This window comes from Strigops habroptila, chromosome 4 (genome assembly GCF_004027225.2).
Source record: "Strigops habroptila isolate Jane chromosome 4, bStrHab1.2.pri, whole genome shotgun sequence".
Classification (NCBI taxonomy): domain Eukaryota; kingdom Metazoa; phylum Chordata; class Aves; order Psittaciformes; family Psittacidae; genus Strigops; species Strigops habroptila.
In genome coordinates this window covers 50573538-50595008 of record NC_046358.1, presented here as the reverse complement: position 1 = coordinate 50595008, position 21471 = coordinate 50573538, and the positions used below count along the sequence as shown (strand labels likewise).

The 21471-nt window shown below is 41.7% G+C and overlaps 1 protein-coding gene across 5 annotated transcripts in view; it reads left to right on the top strand.

Moving 5' to 3' along the window:
- MOB2 (MOB kinase activator 2) overlaps positions 1–21471 on the top strand; it is a 116033-nt gene that overhangs the window by 68390 nt on the left and 26172 nt on the right. The window contains exon 1 of one of the 5 annotated variants that reach the window (XM_030485174.1): positions 16755–16970. The exons of the other annotated variants lie outside the window; for them this stretch is intronic. Within the exon in view, the coding sequence (XP_030341034.1) occupies positions 16861–16970 (110 nt within the window). The 5' untranslated portion in view covers positions 16755–16860. Of the gene's footprint in view, positions 1–16754; positions 16971–21471 lie in introns of those variants that run through there. 5 annotated transcript variants of the gene reach the window in all.

The window sequence follows — 21471 nt, the reverse complement described above, 5'->3', positions numbered from 1 at the left end:
GCATACCCACATCAGCTGCCAGCCTGAACGTGAGCGTGCAAACAGTTGAAGGCTACAGCGAGTTCCTTAGTTTGACCCTTGGCAAAATGGCACGTTGCTACTGCAGTCTGTCTCATCAGGACTTACCCCAAAATTTTATGAGAGAGAAACTGGCTGAAAAGTGATAGAGAGCCAGATGTGTGGTTTTTATTATGTCACTTTAACCCGATCTTTGAAGCACAGAAATACTGTCCTTGCAGCATTTCTTCTCAAACACCTTGTTTTCAGTTTTATGGATTTTTTTTTGTCACAGATTATTAAACTTTGCAGGGCGAGTTTTGCAAGGAACAGAGGATACAGTGTCAGGGAGGGAATGCATGCTCGAGCCACTTGCAAAGTAATCATAGCTCTTTCCAAGTGCAATGGTAATCAATATGTGACAACAGTAAAAACATACCAGATAAGAACAACAGCACTGTAGAATCACAGAATGCTTTGGGTTGGAAGGGACCTCAAAGATCATCAAGTTCCAACCCATCTGCCATGGGCAGGGGCACCTTCTGCTAGACCAGGTTGCTCTAAGCGCCTTCCAACCTGGCCGTGACCACTGCCAGGGATGGGGCATCCACAGCTTCTCTGGGCAACCTGTGCCAGCGCCTCACCGCCCTCATAGTAAAGAATTTCTTGTTAATGTCAAATCAAAGTCTACCCTCTTTCAGTTTAAAACTATTCCCTCTTGTCCTATCCCTACTTGCCCTCTCCAGACTTCTTGTAGGCCTCCTTTAGGCACTGGAAGCTGCTCTAAGGTGTCCCCTGAGCCTTCTCTTCTCCAGGCTGAACAAGCCCAACTCTCTCAGCCTGTCTCCATGGGATTTTTTAATTTTTTTTAGTTGCTTTGCTTTTGACTTAGAGGCATATATCAGTGTAGGTGTGGTTTCTCCAAGACCAAGTCTATTCATTTAGGTTTTGATGGCTATTCCAATTCTGTCCTATGTTATGTGAACAAGAGCAGCTTCAGCCTTTTCCCACCTTAAATTTTGAACATTATTCATATTTGTACATCCTGATTTAAGATAGTACAGGTGGGGACTGCTGCGTTTTCAAGTCAACTCCACTGGTTCAGATACAAAAATAAATTTTACTTTCATAGAGGCAGCTTCAAACAAGTTGAGTTCGTGTCTGCTTTATGCTCTCCTTTTAAGGAAAAAACCCCATACTTTTGCTCTCTGTGAGAGAACTTAGCAGTTAATAATGCAGTACATGAGCAATAGTGGAATTGCAATGCTCAGATACAGGACAAGTAGTAGTGTGTCCCTGCGTATTAGAGAGATCTACGAATAAGTAACAGCTGTCCTAAAAACGGTTTGAGAACTAAAAAGCAGCGGTTTAGGTTTTTCAGAAAGTGGTTGTAGAATTATCAGTTCCCTTTTCTCTTTTATGCTCTGTGAGTTCTGTTGTGTGTGTTATTTCACTGCTTTTGCTTTGTCTACCAGCATGCACTCTGACTATAGTACTTCTGAAGGGCTCCCTTTGGTGGGAGGGAGAAAGTTCCTTACTGTTTTGAAGAAAATTAGTAGACAATAAATAATTGAGCTTTTGATATTGTATATATATTGAAAATCTAGACACAGTAATAAGTTTTCAACTTCACTGCCATGACACTGTCAATAGGAAATAAGAAGTGTGAATTTCTACTTCTGTATGCACAGAATAGTTTATCATAACAAATTTGCATGAGTAAGTATGATAATGATTGAGGCAGTTTGTGTTACAAACTATATTGCAATACAGGTTAAATATTTTCGTTGTCATGTTCTTGAAAAATAATTGCACTTTGTCTGTTCCCTTGCAAGTACACACTGAAATACAGCAATGCAATTTCAAAATAGATCCATCTCTGTGTATTAAAAAAATATTTATAAAATGTTTCTTTAATTGTATGCTTCATTTCATCCTTAGGATCCTATTTGTCCAAAATATATACTTCAAACAAGCTTCAAGATCCAGACAATGCTCAGGCTTGATTTTCTTTATTGTTATCGCTTAGTGTAGCCCTTCAAAGGGTGGTCAGAAAACTGCAAGACTGGGAGTTGTTACCAGACTCTCGCCTTCTGGTAATATACGACCATGGTCCCTAAGCAGTTTTCTGACGCCTGTGTGTGCGCTGAACAGCTCCTCTTGGATTGCCCCTCTCCACTCTCAAGTCCAAGTCTCCTGTTTCTTGAAGTGTCTTCCTGTGTTCTGGAGCACTTCCGACTTCCTCCTACAGCAGTATTAAACACGATGTCCTGGCACCATGGAACAATGGAACAAGTAGCTATGTGTAATTTTTCTCTATATACAGTCTTATCACTCTCACTTATGGGAACTGGCATAGTTACACACATTGGGCATTGTTCTTAGCAAGTGCATGTGGTAAGCTGTTAGCATAAGCACGCTCTTCAGCAGTACAGCTAAGTTGCTGCAGTGACAAACCTCCTCTGAAAGGGACTTCCTATCCCTAGCTGGGTTTCTGCTGTTTCTCTCGTATCCAGTGCCTCTGAAATTGCTCCATGGTGAGTTGAGTCACAGGGTTAAACTTTCAGAAAACAAACGCTATGAAAATGCACCATTTCCAGTTGGTTTGGGCAGGGGGGAATGAATGGGAATAATCCAATAATCCTCTCTGAAGAGGCTAGCTGATAGAGTGGCTTACCTGTGTCACCAAAAGATGCCCTCAAAGGATTTCAGAAGATCCTAGTGGCATTTTGTGTTGGTAGACTACTAAAGAACCCTGTTAAGAGGGATTGATGACCTTTATTTGTTGAATGCATAAGCGCTATTTAAATATTAGTTTTCTGTAAGTGGGTATTTAGAAATTAAAAAAAAAAATCACTTAGAAGTTTCAGAGTATCTGAATGGCAGTCTAGTTTCATTTCTCTGTCTCCATTCAGCCAATTTTTGAACAACATTGCAGCTTTTGGATTATCTAACATTTGTATTTGCACAGAGCAGACATTTGTTGCCTTTATGGAAATGCAAAGCTGTTTGTGAAAGGTTACACAAGTAGAATGCCAAACTATTGATGTTTCTCATTACCAGTCTGTTTTTCTTAAGCGACAATCTGCTAACAGTGGTTGTGGTACAAAAGCAGATGTGTACAGTAGAGGAGGACAATCTGGCTTCCTTTGTTGCATGGTGAGATAGCATGGGCTTTCAAGTTTCATTGAAAGTTGATTGTCTGGCATTAGAAATAAGGCAGTAAATGGAGACCCGAAGAGGGTAAACTGCAGCTTTAACTTTTAGTAGAGGTGTAACATGTTGAAGCTGGGAAGTGTCTGCAAGTTCTGACTTGCAGAATGGCAATCTGTTAAGCCTTGGGTCTCATCCCTCAGACAACCCAACGATTCTTGCGTATATTTGCTGGAGAAGGGTGGATAATGTTTTTCAGTGAGTTCAGGTATGGATGGATGTATTTTCTCCAAGTTCTGTATGTTAGAAGTAGCATTGTTAAAGCAAGACCCAGGACAGTATTGAGGGAGTTGGGGGCACAACTTATTTTGGGGTCTCAACTTATTTTGGGGTCTTTCTCAGCTAAGCATGTTACTTGTAAAGGATGGGAGATTGTATTTGCCCTTTTTGAGTAAGGGCTGGGAAGAATGAGGAAGACATTGGAGGCAGCAGACAGTAAAGTGGAACTGAGTAGCTTTCCACACTCATAGTCATACTAGCAGATGATAAGACATACTCATTCAAGTTTAGGCTGCATCATCTTCCCTGCTCCTTTCTACACACTCTCTTGGGTCAGATAATTTGACTTGAATCAATACTCCTCTTTGCTCAAGGGTATGCAAGGATTACAGTAGAAGCAATGCAGTGATAAGGAGCTAATTTTATGTGGAAGAAGACGTAAAGACATAACGTTTTGGCCATGTGCTCTCCATTTGTTTCTTCCAACCTAATTTTGAATGATCATGCAATGGCCTCCTCCTCCCCCCCCCCATGGTTGTGAGTGTGAAAGTGAAGAAAATGGATTACAAGAAAAACAAGCTGCTTCCCCCCCCCCCTTGTTTTTTTTATCAAAGGTAGCACAACCTGTGTGGGATGAAATGATCCTAATTGTTACTAAGCTGATTAAATATTTATAAAACAAGGGCTATATTATATCTATAGCTCTTCCGTCTGGAGAGTGTAAGTAAATGTATTTTATAGCTTTTTCTTTCTGTGCTCAAATACTGAGAACTAGCATGCATCTGTTGTCTTAGGATGCAGATATTCTCTGAATTTCTAAATGTTAGAAACTTAAACATGTTAACCTTGCAACGTTATTAAATGAAAAATGGTCCGTTAACAGGATCTTCATTCCCCAACAAATTAAAGTCCTGTGTGCTTGTGCATCTCTATTAAAACTTTAAGAACAGCTCCAGATCTTTTGATCAGTTGTGCTTACATTGTTTTGAGTAGGCACTTAGATTCCTTCTAAATTAGAAAGGCAGAAAAGACCTGTGGTATTTAAAGACTAGAAAAAAAGATTTCTAGGAATGAGGCAGAAGGAGATTTTATTTTTTTTTAGTTTCTCAGAAGGTCAAGAGGCAAATATCTAGCTAATGAAGTTAAAAGGGGGGGGGAGAAAGCTATAATCTAACAGAGAAGGGATAACAATCATAATTGGAAACATAAATGGATGTTAAAGCTAGAAGGTTTCAAACATTCAAAGGACGTGATTTTTAACAATGGACATGATCACTCACTGGAACAAATTACTGAGCAGAATAACTGATTTTTCTTTCTTGTCAGATACACAAGTTAAACCCAGATGCCTTTCTGGAAGGTGTGCTTTAGGCTAATTAAGCTTTGGGTTCACTACAGGGGTAACTAGATGGAAGGCAGACAAGAACCGAATGCTGGTTCTGACCCCAGAGACTACCGCGCTGGTTATTGTTGTGTGCTGGCATACAGCGTACCCAAGCATCCCAGGTCTAGTAGCTTGTTTTGTGGCCTGCACCTAATTGCCCCTGGTTCCCTGAGGGCCCCTAGAAAAGAGCTCTGGACATGGGCATCCAGCCTGCCTTGGCTGCTGTCTTCTGTGGGCTCCCGAGCAGGAAGTAGGTGGCTGCATTGTCCCTTGCACGTGCAGTGTCTTTGATTTGTGCAATCCCAGTAAATCAGGCTTTTCAGGGAAGCGTTGGGTAGGTACTGTGGTGTAGGAGCCCAGCATGCCACAGGAGGAAATGTGTGAATCACCCAGTGGAAAAGTTGGGCGTTACCCACATATGTTTTGTCTCTGCTCCAAATGCCTTCTGGTGGTGTTGGTTGGGCTATGAAGAAGGTTTGTGAGAGTACACCTGCACTGGAAGAAAGTCAAGTGAAGTTATAGGCAAAATGTGGGATTTTTACCAGTATAGCTTGTTTTACTTGGACAGCTTAGAGGCATGGGTGAGGGGTGACTTTTAAAATATGTGTGCAAAGCACAGGTTTCATAGGAAGTGCTGTGTCTACAGTAGCAGTCGTTCTTTGCTAGCATGCTGTAGTTGTGTAGGCAAAATATCTTCTTTGATCAAAAAAGCACACGTTTTCATTGTGAAATAATTAGAATATATAAGCTATGAAAACCATAGCGGGGACACAACTATTTAGTTTATCTACAAGGTTAATAACAGATGAACTCAACCCCAAGAAGGGGTGTGCAACGCTGGCTGTACCTACTTGGCAGATCTCGTCTCTATGTAAATTTTAAGCTGTGATAAGTATTGCATATTTCGTCCTGTCTTTAAAACTACTGTCCCCCAACAAACCATTATTAGTGAAGACAAAGTAATAGTCTCATATGAGGTGAAAGATAAGAGGAATTGTATGTTACCTGCATGTCGTTAACAGCTGAATCCATGCCAGTTTATTCCTTCTCCAACCAGCTGTTTAAAAGGTAAAGTTTTATCTGAGGAGGCTTGTTTCCTGAAGGACTTAATGAAACCTTGGACAGTGAAGCATAGTTCCTTGTCCCTTTTCTTTTGGGGTAGGAAGTGAACAGTTTTTTGTTTAGTGGTCCCCCATGCCCTAGACCTTCCCTCCTCCACGAGACACAAGAGAAGGACTTGATGGGCTGCAGTGCTGAGGCCTGTTGAGAGGCCTGGGATTAGAGGGCGATGAGTGTCTGTCACTGCCCAGCTGATTGATAGCAGGACTTCACTTCTCAGAAGTATTATTTCTGTGTTTATTCCATGTTTTGACATGCACCCAGATGGTGATGGATATGGGTATGGACTTCAATTAAGTGGATTTTTACCAGTTTCTTTATAAATTTGGTCACAGGGAAAGACAAGCAAGAAGATATTTCATACAAGAATTGCTAGTGAGTAGCACTAGCAGTATAGCTGTGGTCAGGTTCTGAATGTACATGAACACTTGTATAGGCAAATAAAGCAAAGCCTAATTTGTAGAATAAAATATTTTATTACTTTCAGGAACGACAGTAGCAATGTGTTTTGAATGTTGTATCATTAAAAGCAACAACTGTACTCTTACGATAAAGGATTTTTTCAAAATTTGCATTTAGTTGTCCATGTGTTCATTGTATAAATGTAGAGCATGTACTGGGAAGAAAATGAAGATTTTCTTCTACACTTTAGAGCTAAAATAACATGCCCTCATCCCCTCTCTTTCCTGGCCCTCTGAGGAAGCTTCATCACATTGATCATGATTCTCAAAGAGATTAAGATTCAACCTTTTAATTTCCAGTTTGATATAGCATTGGAACACACACATAAATTCTTCTGAAGCTAATCAGTTTTTTAACAGCCTGGTTGGGTTGGAAAGGCTGGAACTGGATCCTTAACAACATTCGTACATTCCTTTAGATTTAGCATTGAGCATGTAGGAGGCCAACTGGGAGCAGAATGTATCTTCTGTATTTTATCACCCTCCAGACGAAGAAATGAAAAACTGAATTCTGAAGTATAAACAGAAGCTTGCGTACAGAGTGCAAATCAATATACCAAGGTTAGCTTTTGAGTGCTTAATTTCTTCTTAGCTGTTCTGTGTTTTCTTTTAATGTGACCACTGCTCAGGTGTGGTTACCCTGAGCTGGCTGACTCTTTTGACAGGTATGTCTACAAGTAAAACAGTATAAGGCTGCATCTGTTCAGAAGAATTGTGTGTGGCTCATACTTCTGGCCAACATATGGAAGAGCTTGTAAAGTTTATATGATATTTTCAATAATCTGCTATGTTTTGTTCTTGATGCTTCTGGTTAATGTGTGCAATCTAGAAACACATACTATTTCTTCTTTTGTCAGGTCTGCACCTACACACTTTATGAAAACATCAGGAGAAACTCAACACTCCTGTTGAATACACATTTAGAAGTTAACTCTTTTACTGAAGTTTTAAGGGTATTTTGGAATCAGCATGCTGATTTTTTTTATTCCTGTTTTATTGTTTTGTTTTACAGAAAGTTAAGGCAACTGTGGTAAATACAAGGGAAGAATAATAGTGAAGAAAGCTGAAGGAGAAAAGTTAATGCCTGTTTCATAACACTAACAAAAATAAAGCTACTGAAAGTAAAAATAACTGTTCTTTTACTAAAGTAAAAACAATGAAAAGATTGGTGCAGCCATGTGTGGGTGTGGACCTGTTTATGTAATGTGGGAAAAATTTTCTAACAAACTAAGAATAGTGGTTAAATGTTTGTCGTCTTTGTAGTATCCCAGTCATGATGCAATTTTCAGCAAAATGTGCTATAATTATACAGGGAAGTTGCTATTTGCATAGTGGAACACAGTGTATTTTCCCTGCTTTCAAATCATTCCAAGAGCAGAATGTCGAAAGAGAAAGGTTCACTTACTGTGTATTGGAGCACATTTCCTTGATGTACCGTCAAAGTGCAGAAGTAGCTCAAGATGCAGGATGAATGTGTATTCTAGTATTTGCTTTCTCCTCCACACAATAAGCCTAGAGAATAAAAAATATTTCAGGTAGCGTCTATCACTGAATTCAGGTAAGATTTGACATACAAAATTTGATATATATTTACCTTGCTTTATAGATGGGCTCAATTTCACTTGCACCTTAGAAGAAGGTGGCTGAGTTGGACTTTTAAGAAGTGTGGAGTCACCCTTCCCCTCCTGTTCCCACATAGTATTGGTCTTTCCTGTGGCACTCACCTACCTACCTGGGCATCCTCACAGTAACACTGCAACTTCATCAAGCATTTGAAAAACATGGCTTTGCCATGTTTGTGGTAATGGTATTTCTCAGTAGCTAAGGAGGAATTATGATAGCATGACATGATCACTCATTGATCCTAGTGTCAGTACATAGTGATATGGACAAAGTCCTGGAAGCGAGTAATTTAGGACCTGTATCCAAAACAAGGCATGCAAAACGTACATTATAGTAATGTTTCTCTTTTTTGGCTGTGGAATTGGGGTAGATATTTAGCAAAGTTCATGAAGAGTACTCTTGGTAGACACAGTGATGTTCTCTCCTCAGTTCCTGTCCAGTACCTTAAGTGTGGCTTTTTCGTGCTTGAGAACAGACAAGGCTAATTTTCTTATTGCATTATTAAACATGACAAATGGCAACCTTGTCTAACCAGAAGAGCAAAGCTCTTCTGTCAGCCAGTGCTTTCCTTTGTTTCCTAGTAAATAAACATCCACTCAAGAGTTGTAATGGACTGTGGAGAAAAAGGTGTAAATCCAGCCATAGAACAAATTCTAGGGAAAATGAAGGTTTTAAGCAAGACAGCATCAGAAAAGCCTTGCCTGCAGCAGTATTGCTTAATGACAAACGTGTGTTTAATGGTTTTATTTTTAAACTCATGTCTGTCTCTCCGTGACTGGCTTAAACTCAGGGCTCTTCTGTTGTGCATCATTTTTTTTCGGGTTTTTTTTTTTTTTTTTTTGTTTTTGTTTTTTTTTATTTTTTCTTGATCAGATGAGATTTAGGTTGTAGAAGTTGCCTTTATTTTATTTTTTCTCTCTCAAGATACAATCCATGACTGCCTCTTAACCAGGGTTTACAGCAGTACAAGCATAATAAAAATACTTATGTACTGTAAAGTGATAATCGAGCCATAATTTGGAAGGCAGTTCTCGTGACCTCTGTATGCTTCCAAGAGGGGCTTTTAAAAAAAATTTTTTTCAAATATTCTGAGCCTAAAAAGGAGACTTCTGATCATAATTGAGGCAGTTGTGTGTTATATTATTTTTGTATAGACAAGTGACATTTTCCATAAATTTTACTCTTTTGGGTGTTCTTTGAGGTTTTTCACTACTAGCATGATTTCACTCAGTGTTTAGCTTAACTTGATTTGAAGAAATGTTATTTAGAAACAATGGATGTGATACAAAACCAGTATGTATACAAGCTTTTTTAATCCACTGATTCAATTATTGAACTAGACCAGTGTGCTTCCAGCATATGTTAGTGCAGTGCCTGAAAAAAAGTGTGTCTTGGTCTTAACCTTAAATTGTATTATCCTGACACTTTTTGTCCAAATCTGCCCAGAATTTGTAGGAGAGGGTTGATCTCAAGATCATATGATCATGTTGGGTTTTGTAAGATGCTTGAAGTTTTATACTATCTAAGTGTGAGGTTCGAATCAAATAGGTAAGCAAATGCATTTAAGCAATTTTCTTTATCAGAAAATCGAAGTGTGAAAGCTGGCTATGTTTTTGTAATAAGTTTTAGGAAAATTACAAGCAGGTTACTTGCCCTATGCAGTTTTCTGTGGCGTAAGTGTATGTCCCACGTGCATCAGAGCTCTCACACAGGCAAGACTGGCAAGCTTCAAAGACCCAAGACAGCACTGCTGCGAGGATATTATGGTTCTTGTGTGTAACATCTTGACTGTGACCAAGTGTCAAGAATTGTCCTATAAAATGTCAAAATGTCCTATATTAAATGTACAGATCTCTCCTTTAACATACTGAAAAATAACTGTTCATAATTCACTCCATGCTTTCTCAGGGGTATGTTAGGTTTGAGGATTCTTCAGAGGCAAGATCTTCATGCTTTTACTTCTATGACTGTTTGAAATGCAGCCATGTAACTTGAGCAGAGGCGGGTCCCTGTGACAAACCACTTGTTAGTGTCTTTCTGTAGCCCTGTGTCCATCTCCTATGCACGCCTTCACATGCACACTGACCAAACAGGTTTTACTTCAGAGCTATGAAGTGGCCCCTCCCCTGGGCTGAGCTGCTGCAATGCAAACAGCACTGACGCAGCTTTGCAAGACCGAAGGATTGCTGGAAAATTTTTCATCTGTTTCATAGATTTGAGCTATTTCACATTTTAACTTGGGTACTCTCTGGCATCGTTTACATGGCAAAAGCTGTTATGGCTTCCTGTTGCTCTGATCTGTGCTGGGCCTGCGAGGTATTAAGAAATCAAATTAGCTGAGATGTAGCATCTGTGTTTTGAGTCATATATGGAATGCAAATGCGCAGTAGTCTCAGTGTGAACCAAGTCAATTTTCTGGATTTTGTGGCCCTGCTTTTTAGTAGTAGCAGCTAAGGAATTATTCTGTAAGTGCCAGGAATGAAAATGAATAGTTTCCCCTGTTTAATCTTACATAATGTAAGCTCTGTGTGTTATATTTTGTAATGCATGCCTGGAGAAAAATCTCCTAGAATAAATTTCATGCTTCTTTCATGAATTGTTTTTCCCTCTTGTTGTCATCTAAATGTGACATTACCAGATAAAATAATTTTCTATACTGAAATGAAGCCATTCTTAGCACCAAAAAAAGAGTGAAACTTGTATTTCCTAGTGGCTCTCCATCTGTGTGGGAAAACTCTGCAAGTTCACTCCCAGCATCTCCCTTTTTCCTTCTATGCCTTTCCCACCCAAGCAAAGATAGTCCTGACCAATAACAGTACTGACACACATACCCTCCTTTCCTGTGCTGATTACACCTTTGACTCCTTAGTCCAGAGTTTCGTGCCAATTTGCAATTAGGGTTTTGTTTTCTGTGCCATATTTACCCAAGTCTGTGAAAACAGTAGTTGTGTTATAAAACTTACAGGGAGAGTTCTGTATATATGTAGCAAGTAGCTCTGAATATGTTAAACAATCCCTGGGGAGAACTTCTTAGCCAAGTTTTACCTCTTTATATGAAGCTTGATGTCCAGTTTATTTGGGGAAGGGAGGGAAAAGAACAGAAGTCTTTCATTTTAGCTTTTCTGTATCAAATGCATATTGCACTAATGCTTCCCTAGAGTGCAGCCTAGTTAAACTTCAAAATTGGGGCAACAAAAAAAAGGAATGGTAAAATGTGAGATAAAATTCTCACTTGTGTTATCTCTAGGATGCATATATATATTTATATATATATATAAATTCAGAAACTCAATCTTTACAGTATGCTGGGAGCACCCCATGCAGCCTATCAGCAGGTACTCTGCTTAATAAGACTTCTTCCTCTGACTTAATCTGAGAGATACATGTGTGGAAAGACACCAATTTGGGCACTCAGAATGACAAATGCATTGGCTTCGCTGCACATCTTTCTTTCTTTGCGTTTTCTTCTCTTCTCCTCCCCCACTGAAAGAAAAAAGGGGATTTCATCCCTCTGAGATAGATGTTGCATGTCACTTGAACTTCAGTGTCACCTGGAGCTATTGCTAGGCTTTTGCCCAGCAAACTTTGTCTGGATGGAAGACAGTTTTATGAGGGCGATAGATTTGAGCTGCTTATTTGCAAATATTTTCCGGTTTATTGTTCCTTTATATAGTAGTGCCAAGCATATTGTTTTGCAAACTAGAAAGAGGAAAACTTTCTGCTTCCTGAGGCTGTGTCATTGTGATATTTTATTGTTCTGGAATGAGTTATGCAAGAAAGGTCCTGTATAGGGACTTCATCTGTCACTGAAATCTGTCACTGCTATATAATGGTATACAACACCTTAGTACAGAAAGCAGAGAACCTTTTCAGTTGAAAGCAGGGGAAATTTTAAGCAGAATGCAGTAATCTTTGGACTCGCCCAGGATACAGAATAATAACTTTTAGAATCAGAAATTATAACAGTGGTAAGTTTTCAGTGATACTGGAAGCTAAGGTCTGAATCTGATATTTCTCTCCAACTCCACAACAATTCATTGACTCAGCATCTACTTGCCACAAACTTGCCTGGAAGAGCTACTCAGGAAACAGTTGTCCTGCTGGTGGCTGTTTTGCTTTTGTCACTTGAGGTGGGCTGACTCAGGAGCACTGATTGAAATGCAGGTGATAAAAATCAACTCAGTCCTCTATTTCATATCACTTCTCCATGTAGAGTCCCATCCTTTCTTAATAGTTCTTGGGCACTTGTTGAGTGCTGTTACAGTTGAGTATCTCCTGCTGAGCTGCTCCTGTCGCTGCTTCCTTCAAGACATTCATGTTCTTCAGCTCTTGTTCATACATACTTCTTGATGAACCTGGCTTACCTTGGCATTTGAGATGTGCCAGAAATACAGTACTTTTGCAATCATGATTTCTCTGTTTGGTACATACACCAGCATTCACTTTCCTTGTTCTTTGTTCTGACCCCCTTTTTTTTTTTCCCCTTAATAAGTTCATGATAGATATATATATAAAATACTTGATGAATCCTTGGTTCTTCTCATTTAGTGCATCCTTTCCAAAATGCCATAATACAAATTATTTGGAATTTCTGGTGGAGCTTTACTGATATTTTGCCATATTTTGCTGTTCTTGCTGCAACTAATTGTTTGTTGTTATGGATTAGGTGAGAATTATCGTGTACCCTTTTTTTCTCTCTGCCTGTTGCAAACACCCTCCCCATATCAATGAAGCTGAAGGTGGTGGTTGCAGGATAAACACTGACTTCTTGTTACCAGAGCTTTCAATAAAGCAGCAAACATATGCACCTTGTCACTTAAAAATGCTGCATTTATGCTCAGTCTTTTGTGCACAAACTTTCTGCAGTGTGTGTGGCCAGTGTCGATAAGGCTTGTATCACAAGACTCTGGTCAGGCAGACTGATTTCTGCTGCTATTATCTCAAGAGTGGATCTGAAAGTATACCCTTGAAATCTTTACTTCCCCCTTCACTATGACCACCTCCAAGCTGCCTTTTGGGACCAGAACAGCTTTGATTTCAGCCTGTCTTCTATCCAAAATCCATGCCTTTGCTGTCTGTGTGGAGCAGAGCGGCTCATGCCATCTTTGCTGCTGAGTGAGGATGACAAAATGGAGATTAAATGTAATCTTAGTATAAATCCCACTTAGAGGCAAGCTAAAGGATAAAATGCTTTCATTGCTGATTTTTAGTGGTTCCAGAGACATGAGGATGTGCTATGAGGTAACTGGTAAGGGTACTTGACTAGGTGGTAGCAGGGCACACTGAAGTCAAACAAAAGGGCTAATTAGGTAGCAAAATTGAAACATTGTATGTCAGGCAGGGACATACAGTAAAATTCAGCTTAATTTAGAGCAGAACTTTACAATCTGTTGTCACAAGGCTTCATTTTTATACATATAAATGCTGAATTGTACCTTAATCAAAATAATGGTTATGATATTCTCCACCCCCTCCCCGACATTGTTTGCTTGTCTGGATTGATATGATGATACGACTTGCTTTCTTTACCAAACCTCTGGGTACTACTATATATCCCTGTGGTGGCTGCTTTACACTTAGCTTTTATGGAATTGTAAAATGGGCAAATAAATACGTAGCTGTTAACTGCTGCTTATACCATCATTGTAAATACAAAGCATTATTCATAAAATCTATAAATACCATTCCTTGGCTTGGTAGTTGGGATCAATGTAGAAAACCTTCTATCTATGTGTACTATAAGCACATACAGTCGTGTAAGTGGTGGGAACTCGGGCTCCTGTTGTTTTGTGCCACTGATGATGTTGTTTTGCTGATGTGTCTGTAGCACTGCTACAAGTCATACAAACATGGTAGGTCCATTCACAGATACTCTGTTAATGTGTTAGTGATGACTTCAGTACACAACTACTCGATCTTTCAACCCTGGCTGGTGGGTAAGGGATATGCTAGCAGCAGTTTGCTACTTCTGAAGCACACTTGTGCTAAGGACAGATCCAACTGTAGTTACATGCAGAGGATGTTGAGGAAGCAAGTGAAAAAAGAATCATAGAATCAACTAGGTTGGAAAAGACCTTTAAGATCATTAAGTCCAACCTTTACCCCAAGACTGCCATGCTGCTAATGGATGTAAATAGGCAGGATATTGCATGGTGGTAAGACATGCCCTTGAGGAAGTGCAGATCTACATTCTTCAGAATATGCATACATAGAGATCAGACCAGTAACCATGTTCAAATAAAGATACTGCCTTTAGATTGAGTACTGTTCTTCCTGGATGCAGCAGCTTTCAAGTACACCCATTTGTGTCTGCACACGTGCTCTGAATCTTGTTAAAGTGTGAAAATCCTTACTGCTCATATGTTTTAAATTACTTATGTTGATGCCATATAAATAAAGTGTGAATGCTTAAGTTGTGCTTCTTATAATAACCTTGTTTCATTTTTATTATCTTGAAGCATTTAAAATTAACTTTGACATGCTGGGCTTTCCCACAGCTTGCACAGAATCCAGTACTACAGGTAATCTGTATCATGCAGTTGATCCGAAAAGGGGATGCTGCTTGAATGGAGGAAAAATGATTGGTGGAGGAGAGGCTGGAAAGGGTGCTGCGGAGACGTATGGTTGAGGAATGGGAAAGGCATTGGTTTGATGCAGAAGCTAACAGAATAGACAAGTGGGTCATTTATCTGGGTCAAAGTAAAAAGATATCAGGTTTAAAAATTCTATTTCAGTTGATCTGTCAGTTTTAAGAGCAGAGCACCAGTTCCTAACCTGTGTGGGATCACTGAAGTTCCGTCTCTGAAGAGCAAATGTTTAGCTGTCAGAGTCATGGAGAGGCCAGCTTTCCTAATACAACTGTAAGACCACAGAGCTGTATTTATTTTGGTTTGACCCCGGGATTTTTCTTTAATTTACTTTGGATAGACAGACTTTCTTGAAAACTTAAGCTGCTTTGTATCACAAGCTTGTTGTTTTTAGGGTGGTTTTTTAACAAACAAAATTCTCTCTGTGCAGATTTTACTGGTGAACGAAGCGAGGGCGACTGCCCCTTTGGCAGGTGTCCTTTCTCTGTTTGCCAGGACTCCTTGCTTTTTAATGTTACTGTGACAAGTTGCTGTTACTTGGGGAAAAGATTGAGCGAGCATCAGATTTTTCCAGCGTTGGATAATCTTCTGTATGAAGCACTGGGCCGCGGAGTGAAAGCTGAGCTGTGCTGAGCTGCTGGCTTCCTGTGTGCTATCAGTGAAGTCATTGAAACTCCAGCTTAAGTGGATTGCTGGGAGAGTGGGAATAAAAATACCTCCTGGTTCACAAGGGTGTGGAGGCCCAACTGGGACGTGCGACTGAAAGACGGTGCATGACTGACAGACACCACTGCCTGGGTCGGTGCTTCGGGTGCAGGTTATTCCTCCTCACGTGGCTGCAGTTTTTTGTGGGTTTGTGCCAACAGCAGCCATGTTCACACCCACTTTGACCAAGTGATGCCAGGTTGGTGACGGCAGCAATGGTATGACTTATACTAAGTCTAATTCAACAAGTCTGGTGGCCTTCCATTTACACAGGAAGATGCCTTTTTGGTGAACGAACTGGAGTGCTCGGCTATATGTGTCTGGGTATACCCTTGAATGCTTGGCTATACCCTTCCTTCCAACTGCAGCTGGGCCTGCCAAAAATGGCAAAATCACTATTTTCTCCAAGATGCCACACATCAGGTTTTAGTGTATCACAATAAGTGATGTCCTCAGGGTTTTGGGTTCTAGATCATGTCATACTAGCGCTGTCAGGTTTTTTGCTATGATTTGGCTCTGAGTGCTACCTCAGCAAGCCATGGGCACACCTGCCTGTCCAGAATGTGCGTGTGGAGTGGTGATTATGTGGTGTGGCTGAGGAGCTGGGCATACAGCACCTTTCTAAGGTCTGTTAGGAAAACTCATGGCAAAGTGGTTTCTCTGTGTAAAACTGCTGGTGTGTCACACGAACTTTGTGTTTGAGGATGCTGCTCTTTCTTTGAGGACCATTACCCAAGTGCCTGCCCTTAACTCTGGTCATAATGGCAAGATGGCTTTTGCTGTTTATGGTTTTACTGTTCTTCACCCTTCTTCAGTTTAAACCCCTCTGACAAAGGTTTTGATGTCATTGCTGTGCTGACACTTGCTGCACAGACCTGTTTGTGGCAGAACTTACCTAGCTTTGCTGTTGGGCTAGCCCATGCCCTTGTTTGTCACAGTCCTGAGAGCACAGTGCAAACCCTAGCTCATGAACGGCGTCGTTATTCCCATTTCTCATCAGGAGTCCCTTGTGGCCCCATTACAGATGGGGCCTGTACTGCAGATAGCAACAGCACCGTATTTGCCCCGTCCCCAGCAGCATCGCCGCCCTAGCAAATCTGCATTGTCTTCCTTCTTTTCTGGCCGCCAAAAGACGTGGCAGGTTCTTATTGATGGTGGCGCTTGTGTTGGGCTGTGCTGCTTGGACGTGTCTAGGGCCAGGGCTGGTGCTTCCTCCCTCCTGCCCTGCCGCCTGCAGCGCTGCTGCCGCCCGCAGCTCCGTGCCGCGTCTCCCTGACCGTGCAGCGGGGCCGCGCAGCGCCCGGGCCCGGGGCAGGAGAGGCCGCTGCGGCGCGGCTCCGCTGCCCAGCTGCCCGTGCGCGGCCCGGCGGGGGGCGGTGCCGGGCGGAGGAGCCGCGGCCGCCGCCCGCCCCCTGCGCCGCCGCTCATTGGCGGGGTCGGGCTGGGCCGGTGCGGTGCGGGGCGCTCGGCGGGGGCAGCGACGGGGAGCCGGGGCCGTGCCGAGCCCGCGGCGTGTCCCCGCTCCGCTGCGCCGCGCTCCTCCCGCCGTACCATGGTTGGGGATCACGGCAGCCTCCCCGGTGAACGGCCCGTCCTCCCCCAGAGTCCCAAACCCGGATTAAGCTGCAAAATGGTCCTGCAGGCGGTGGGCAAAGTGTTGCGGTAAGGACGGGACCGGCGGGCGGGCAGGGCGGCTGCGGGTGTCTGGACGGGGGGTTACCCCCAGGAACGCGCGTGCGGCTCCGAGGGAGAAGGGAGCTGGAGCTGAAGTTAACAACCTGGCCCGGGCGCCTTGCTCCGCTCGGCCCCTCTCGTGTCTGGGGGAGGGAGGCAGCTTTTGGCTCCCTCCGGATCTTGTGTAGCAATCTGGGAGGGTGGAAGTTGGAATGGCAGTAGCTGCTTGGAGAGAAACATTTGTCCACCCATAATACTGGCAGTCAAGTTTTGTTTGTGCTCCATGAGAACTAAATTTCCAGGACGTAAGCAGTCAGTGAAGGTCCTGGCTTTCCTGAATAAGGAGCCTGACCAAGACGCTACATATGCTTTGGCATGTTTTCTACAGAAATGTTGTAAGATGAGGGGAAAAAATTGCTCATGTAGCTCGGAAGGACTTGTGTGAACACTGAGACGTGTATGACTATTGAGACCAAAACCAGACTCTTTGGCAAAGGACGTGCAGTAATTTGATTCAGAGGAGTTCTGACCCATTCTGCTTTGCAGGGAAAAACGTCACCACAAATATTAGGATTAGCAGCCTTGCTCTTCAACAACTGCAGCTTTTTATTTTGGTTGTGTTCAGATATTTGTCTGGGGTCTATAAAGAATGGCAGTGCTGCTCCAAAAAAGAGCCTTGTTCCTCTGGCGCAACTTTATTTGGCAGGCTTTCGTTTGTCCCTGTTCCTACTGTCTGTTGCCAATTGTTAAATGTTTGTCAACAGAAACATTATCCCGCTCTTCCTCTGTTGCCTCATGTCTCTTCTCTCCACAAGAGTTTAAGGGAGCTGTTTAATAAAGCAGCACGTTCTGATCACGAAGCGGCTGAGCTCTGGCTGCAACTTTAAGCCCAGTGAACTTCTGTCGTTTAAGTAGGCTTAGTGAGAAGAACTGCTTGGAGTTGCTCTTGAACAAGTGCTGTATTGCAGTGCTTTTGTTGTGTCGTGTCGTCCTCCACCCGCAATACTTTCCTGTAGAAGACATTAGTTTAAGGATTCCAGGTTTCTTTTTCAGCTTTTTAACGAGTTTAATGTCCCTTCTTTGCATTTTTTGGGGGGGTGGTGTATCTATAATTCTATGTGGTGTTACACAGCTGGTCATATCATAAAATCCTTTGGCCAGCGGCTTGCTATTCATGCTGTGAACCTTTTGAAGTTTTTGGTAGCTGTTCTGTTGGCAGCACTCCCAAATGTAAATAGATGGGTGCCTCTGTAGGGAAGATTTGCCAAACCTTTTGTTCAGCATCTATAGCAGTTTATTTTAAAGTATAGGTGACTTCCTGTGACTTAGCAGTGAAACATATATTTTAATGATTTTTCAGTGCGTGCGTTTGCAAAAGTGTAACATAACCTTGTCCTTTCTCTTCCAGCTGGAGAGTGTGCAGAAATTATGCATAATTTTGTGTTTGTTGTGTGTTTTTTCTTTTCCTCCCTTCCCCCCCAACCCTCTCCGGGTTTATTTTCTACATATGCTATAAAATTGTTGTGAAAGCAGGAAAAAGTTATTGTCGTACATGAAATATTTTGGGCTTGGGAATTAATAGCGTAACTATATTTTGCCAAGCTGCTCCTCAATGGGAGCGATTATTGTTTTGTAGCAGAGGGTTTTTCAATGTGTCTTTTCATTCTGGGTTATCTCTTTTTGCACCCTTTAGAGAGAAATGTAAAGTCACAGAAACTTTCTTTAGATGCCAGACTGGTTCTCTTATTTCTCAAATATACTTCGGGTGCCTTATCTGACCGTATCTGTGTTGCTTCATCTTGCTTTTCAGTTTTCGTTCTGTAAGACATAAACTCATCCTATTCTGCAAAGAGCTTAGTGTAAGAGCACAGGCACTAGCTAGGAGCCTAGATAAATAAGAAGTCAAATCAAAGTTTCCTTATTGCAGAAATCGGGTATTAGTGCTTAAAGAAGTGTGAGCCCAGTCATGGTGAAAGAACGAGCCACATGGGAGCTCATTTAGGCCGAAAATGGTGGCTTGTTGGTGACAGCTGTGGTGGGATTTCTTTGAACGTAGGCATCCACAGCTGAGCTTTCTCCATTTAATTGTCTGTGGAGAAGAACAGAGAGCTAAAGGATGTGGTTGAATGCAGAGGTGCAACGCCAGCCTGATAAAGCGTGACCAGCTCACTTGTTAGCACTTATATTGTAGTTATATGAAGTTAAATGAGATGATTCCACATTATTGTCATGGTTTAGCATCTATTTCAGAGTAAGTGTGGGACACAGGGTATCAAATAACACTTTTAAGCCTGGCCACCTGAAACACTGCTCACTGAGTTTTGTGTGGTCTGTACAGAAGATGAATCAATATCAGTACTAAACTTTGGTCAAAGTAATTTTTCTTCTGTTGATCAGGTCTACAAATGGCTTGGTGATGAGATCAGAGGGTGTCTTGCTTGCATGTAGTGTGGTGTTATCAACAGTCTGCTGCATTTTAGGCTTTTTTCTCAGGCATAACTGCGAACTGTCATCATCACTGCCTGCCCCCACCCCCCCGCCCTCCACAGGCTGCCAAGGACTTGCAGGAATTCACATTAGGCAAGGAGTAGAGTGCCCGTCTTCGCTTGCAATTGCCCTCTGTTTCTGTTTCTCTGCTGGTTATGAATTACAAAGCTCAGTAGTTCCGGTAGGATGGTCAATCAGTATGATTTTTCTCCATAGGAAATTCGTTGTACGTCATTTACATGAATTGCATGTGCTTAAAAGTACCTCTCTCTTGAAGCTTTTAACATGCAAGTTGTTTTCATTAGTTAGTAGGTCCAAGTCCTCCTAGCTGCTGTGTGCCAAAGAGTGTCTGTGTCACACACGAGTAAGAACAGCTGCCAAAGGAAAAACGAGTACGGGGAGGAAACATGGAGGAAAGTGTGCAGAAGCAAAAAGGCTTTGCGAGAAGAAGCAGCAGCCCTCAGAAGAGTTTAAAAGAGTGTAAGGAAAGACAAATGAACCAGAAAGGGGGGAAAAACGTGACAAAAGCAACAGATGTGCTCTCAGCCTTTCTAATTAATTTTTTATGAAAGCTACTGTTAGGTTTATTACTCCTTTAAATTATTAGTGATTCAGCTATGAAGAACTCTGGAGATGCTTGTATCTTTCATCATATGGGCTAGTAGACTGTATTTAACATTTCAGGGATGAGGCCAAGACTACACACTTGTAATGATTAAAAAAAATTAAAATACCATTAGAAAAGTGTCATCTCCCCTTTAAATTAATCATAGCATAGCTAAGGTGAAGTTCCGTGTATTCCTTAGCACAGTGTTTAATTAGGGCTTTCGTTTCACTTCAGATGTTTTTGAAATAGGTTAATCTCATTTTTCCCCTCTCATATAATGAATTGTGTAATTATTTAGCCCATGGTTAGGGAGGGAAGAAAAACTCAAAATGGACACAGTTTTCCTGGTTGGTTTTTTTTTTTCTGGTTCTGTTTTGTACAAGTTGTTGGCTCCAGAGAGAGGTAGAAGGGGAAAGGGAAAAAAAGTACAACGTAAAAACATGGAATATTATTCTACTTTTTAGCATTATTTAATTAATTGTTCAAGTTTTTGTGATGCAGCTGATTCCTGCTAGCTTCTTTGCAGAGGTGTGCTTTTTACTGGCCTCAAGCAGCGCGAGTGGAAGGAAGATCTGGGTGCATGAGAGATCTCCCTTCTCTGGTCCCACTGGATAGCTGAGCCAGCCATAAGCGTTCCTCAGAGCAACGTGCCAGTGACTTCAGGACACAGTGTTCACTGCCAGTGCCAGCGCTTGAACCCGGATTCAGGCACCTGAGCGTGGCTCTGTACTGCAGCACATTTGCTGTGCTGTGGCACTTTGGGTCCTGTGCAGGTGATTATCAGAGACTGCTGCTCATGCAGCTTTATAGCCAGTGCACTTCCTCTTAAGTTTGCAGTGACACCAAGCCCTTCCGGGATAGTTGACTAATAATCAGTGGTACAGTGTCGGGAAAGAGGAATGGCACAGGCTACAGGGTTGCGATGGTGTTGTGTAATGACTTCTGATAAAGTACAGTATGGTTTATGTGTGCACACAGCCCAGGATGAGTGTGGGAATAGATAACTGAAAACTCCTCTTTCTCAAGAAAGCCTCCCTCCTTACAGCAATGTGCAGGGACTGATTTGGATACCAACCAAAAAATAACCCCGCACCCTCCTTGTGAAGGTGTGCCATTGGCATTACTAACAAAGTGGAATTTTTACAGGTGCTTTTCAAGAGTGTAGTAATTTCTCTTCAGTGATGGTGTGATAATGATTGCTTCAGTCAGATGAATGAGCAGGTTTGTGTTGGCATCCTGGATGGTGCTGGATTTTCACATCCAGCACTTAGAAATTTTTCAAAAATTAAATTCGTTATCTATTCCTCAAATAATTCCTAGCAGCTAAAACCAGGACGCAAGATTAGGAAGAAACCAGGTTGAGCCTGATCTTGGATTCTGTTTTTTAAGTGATCG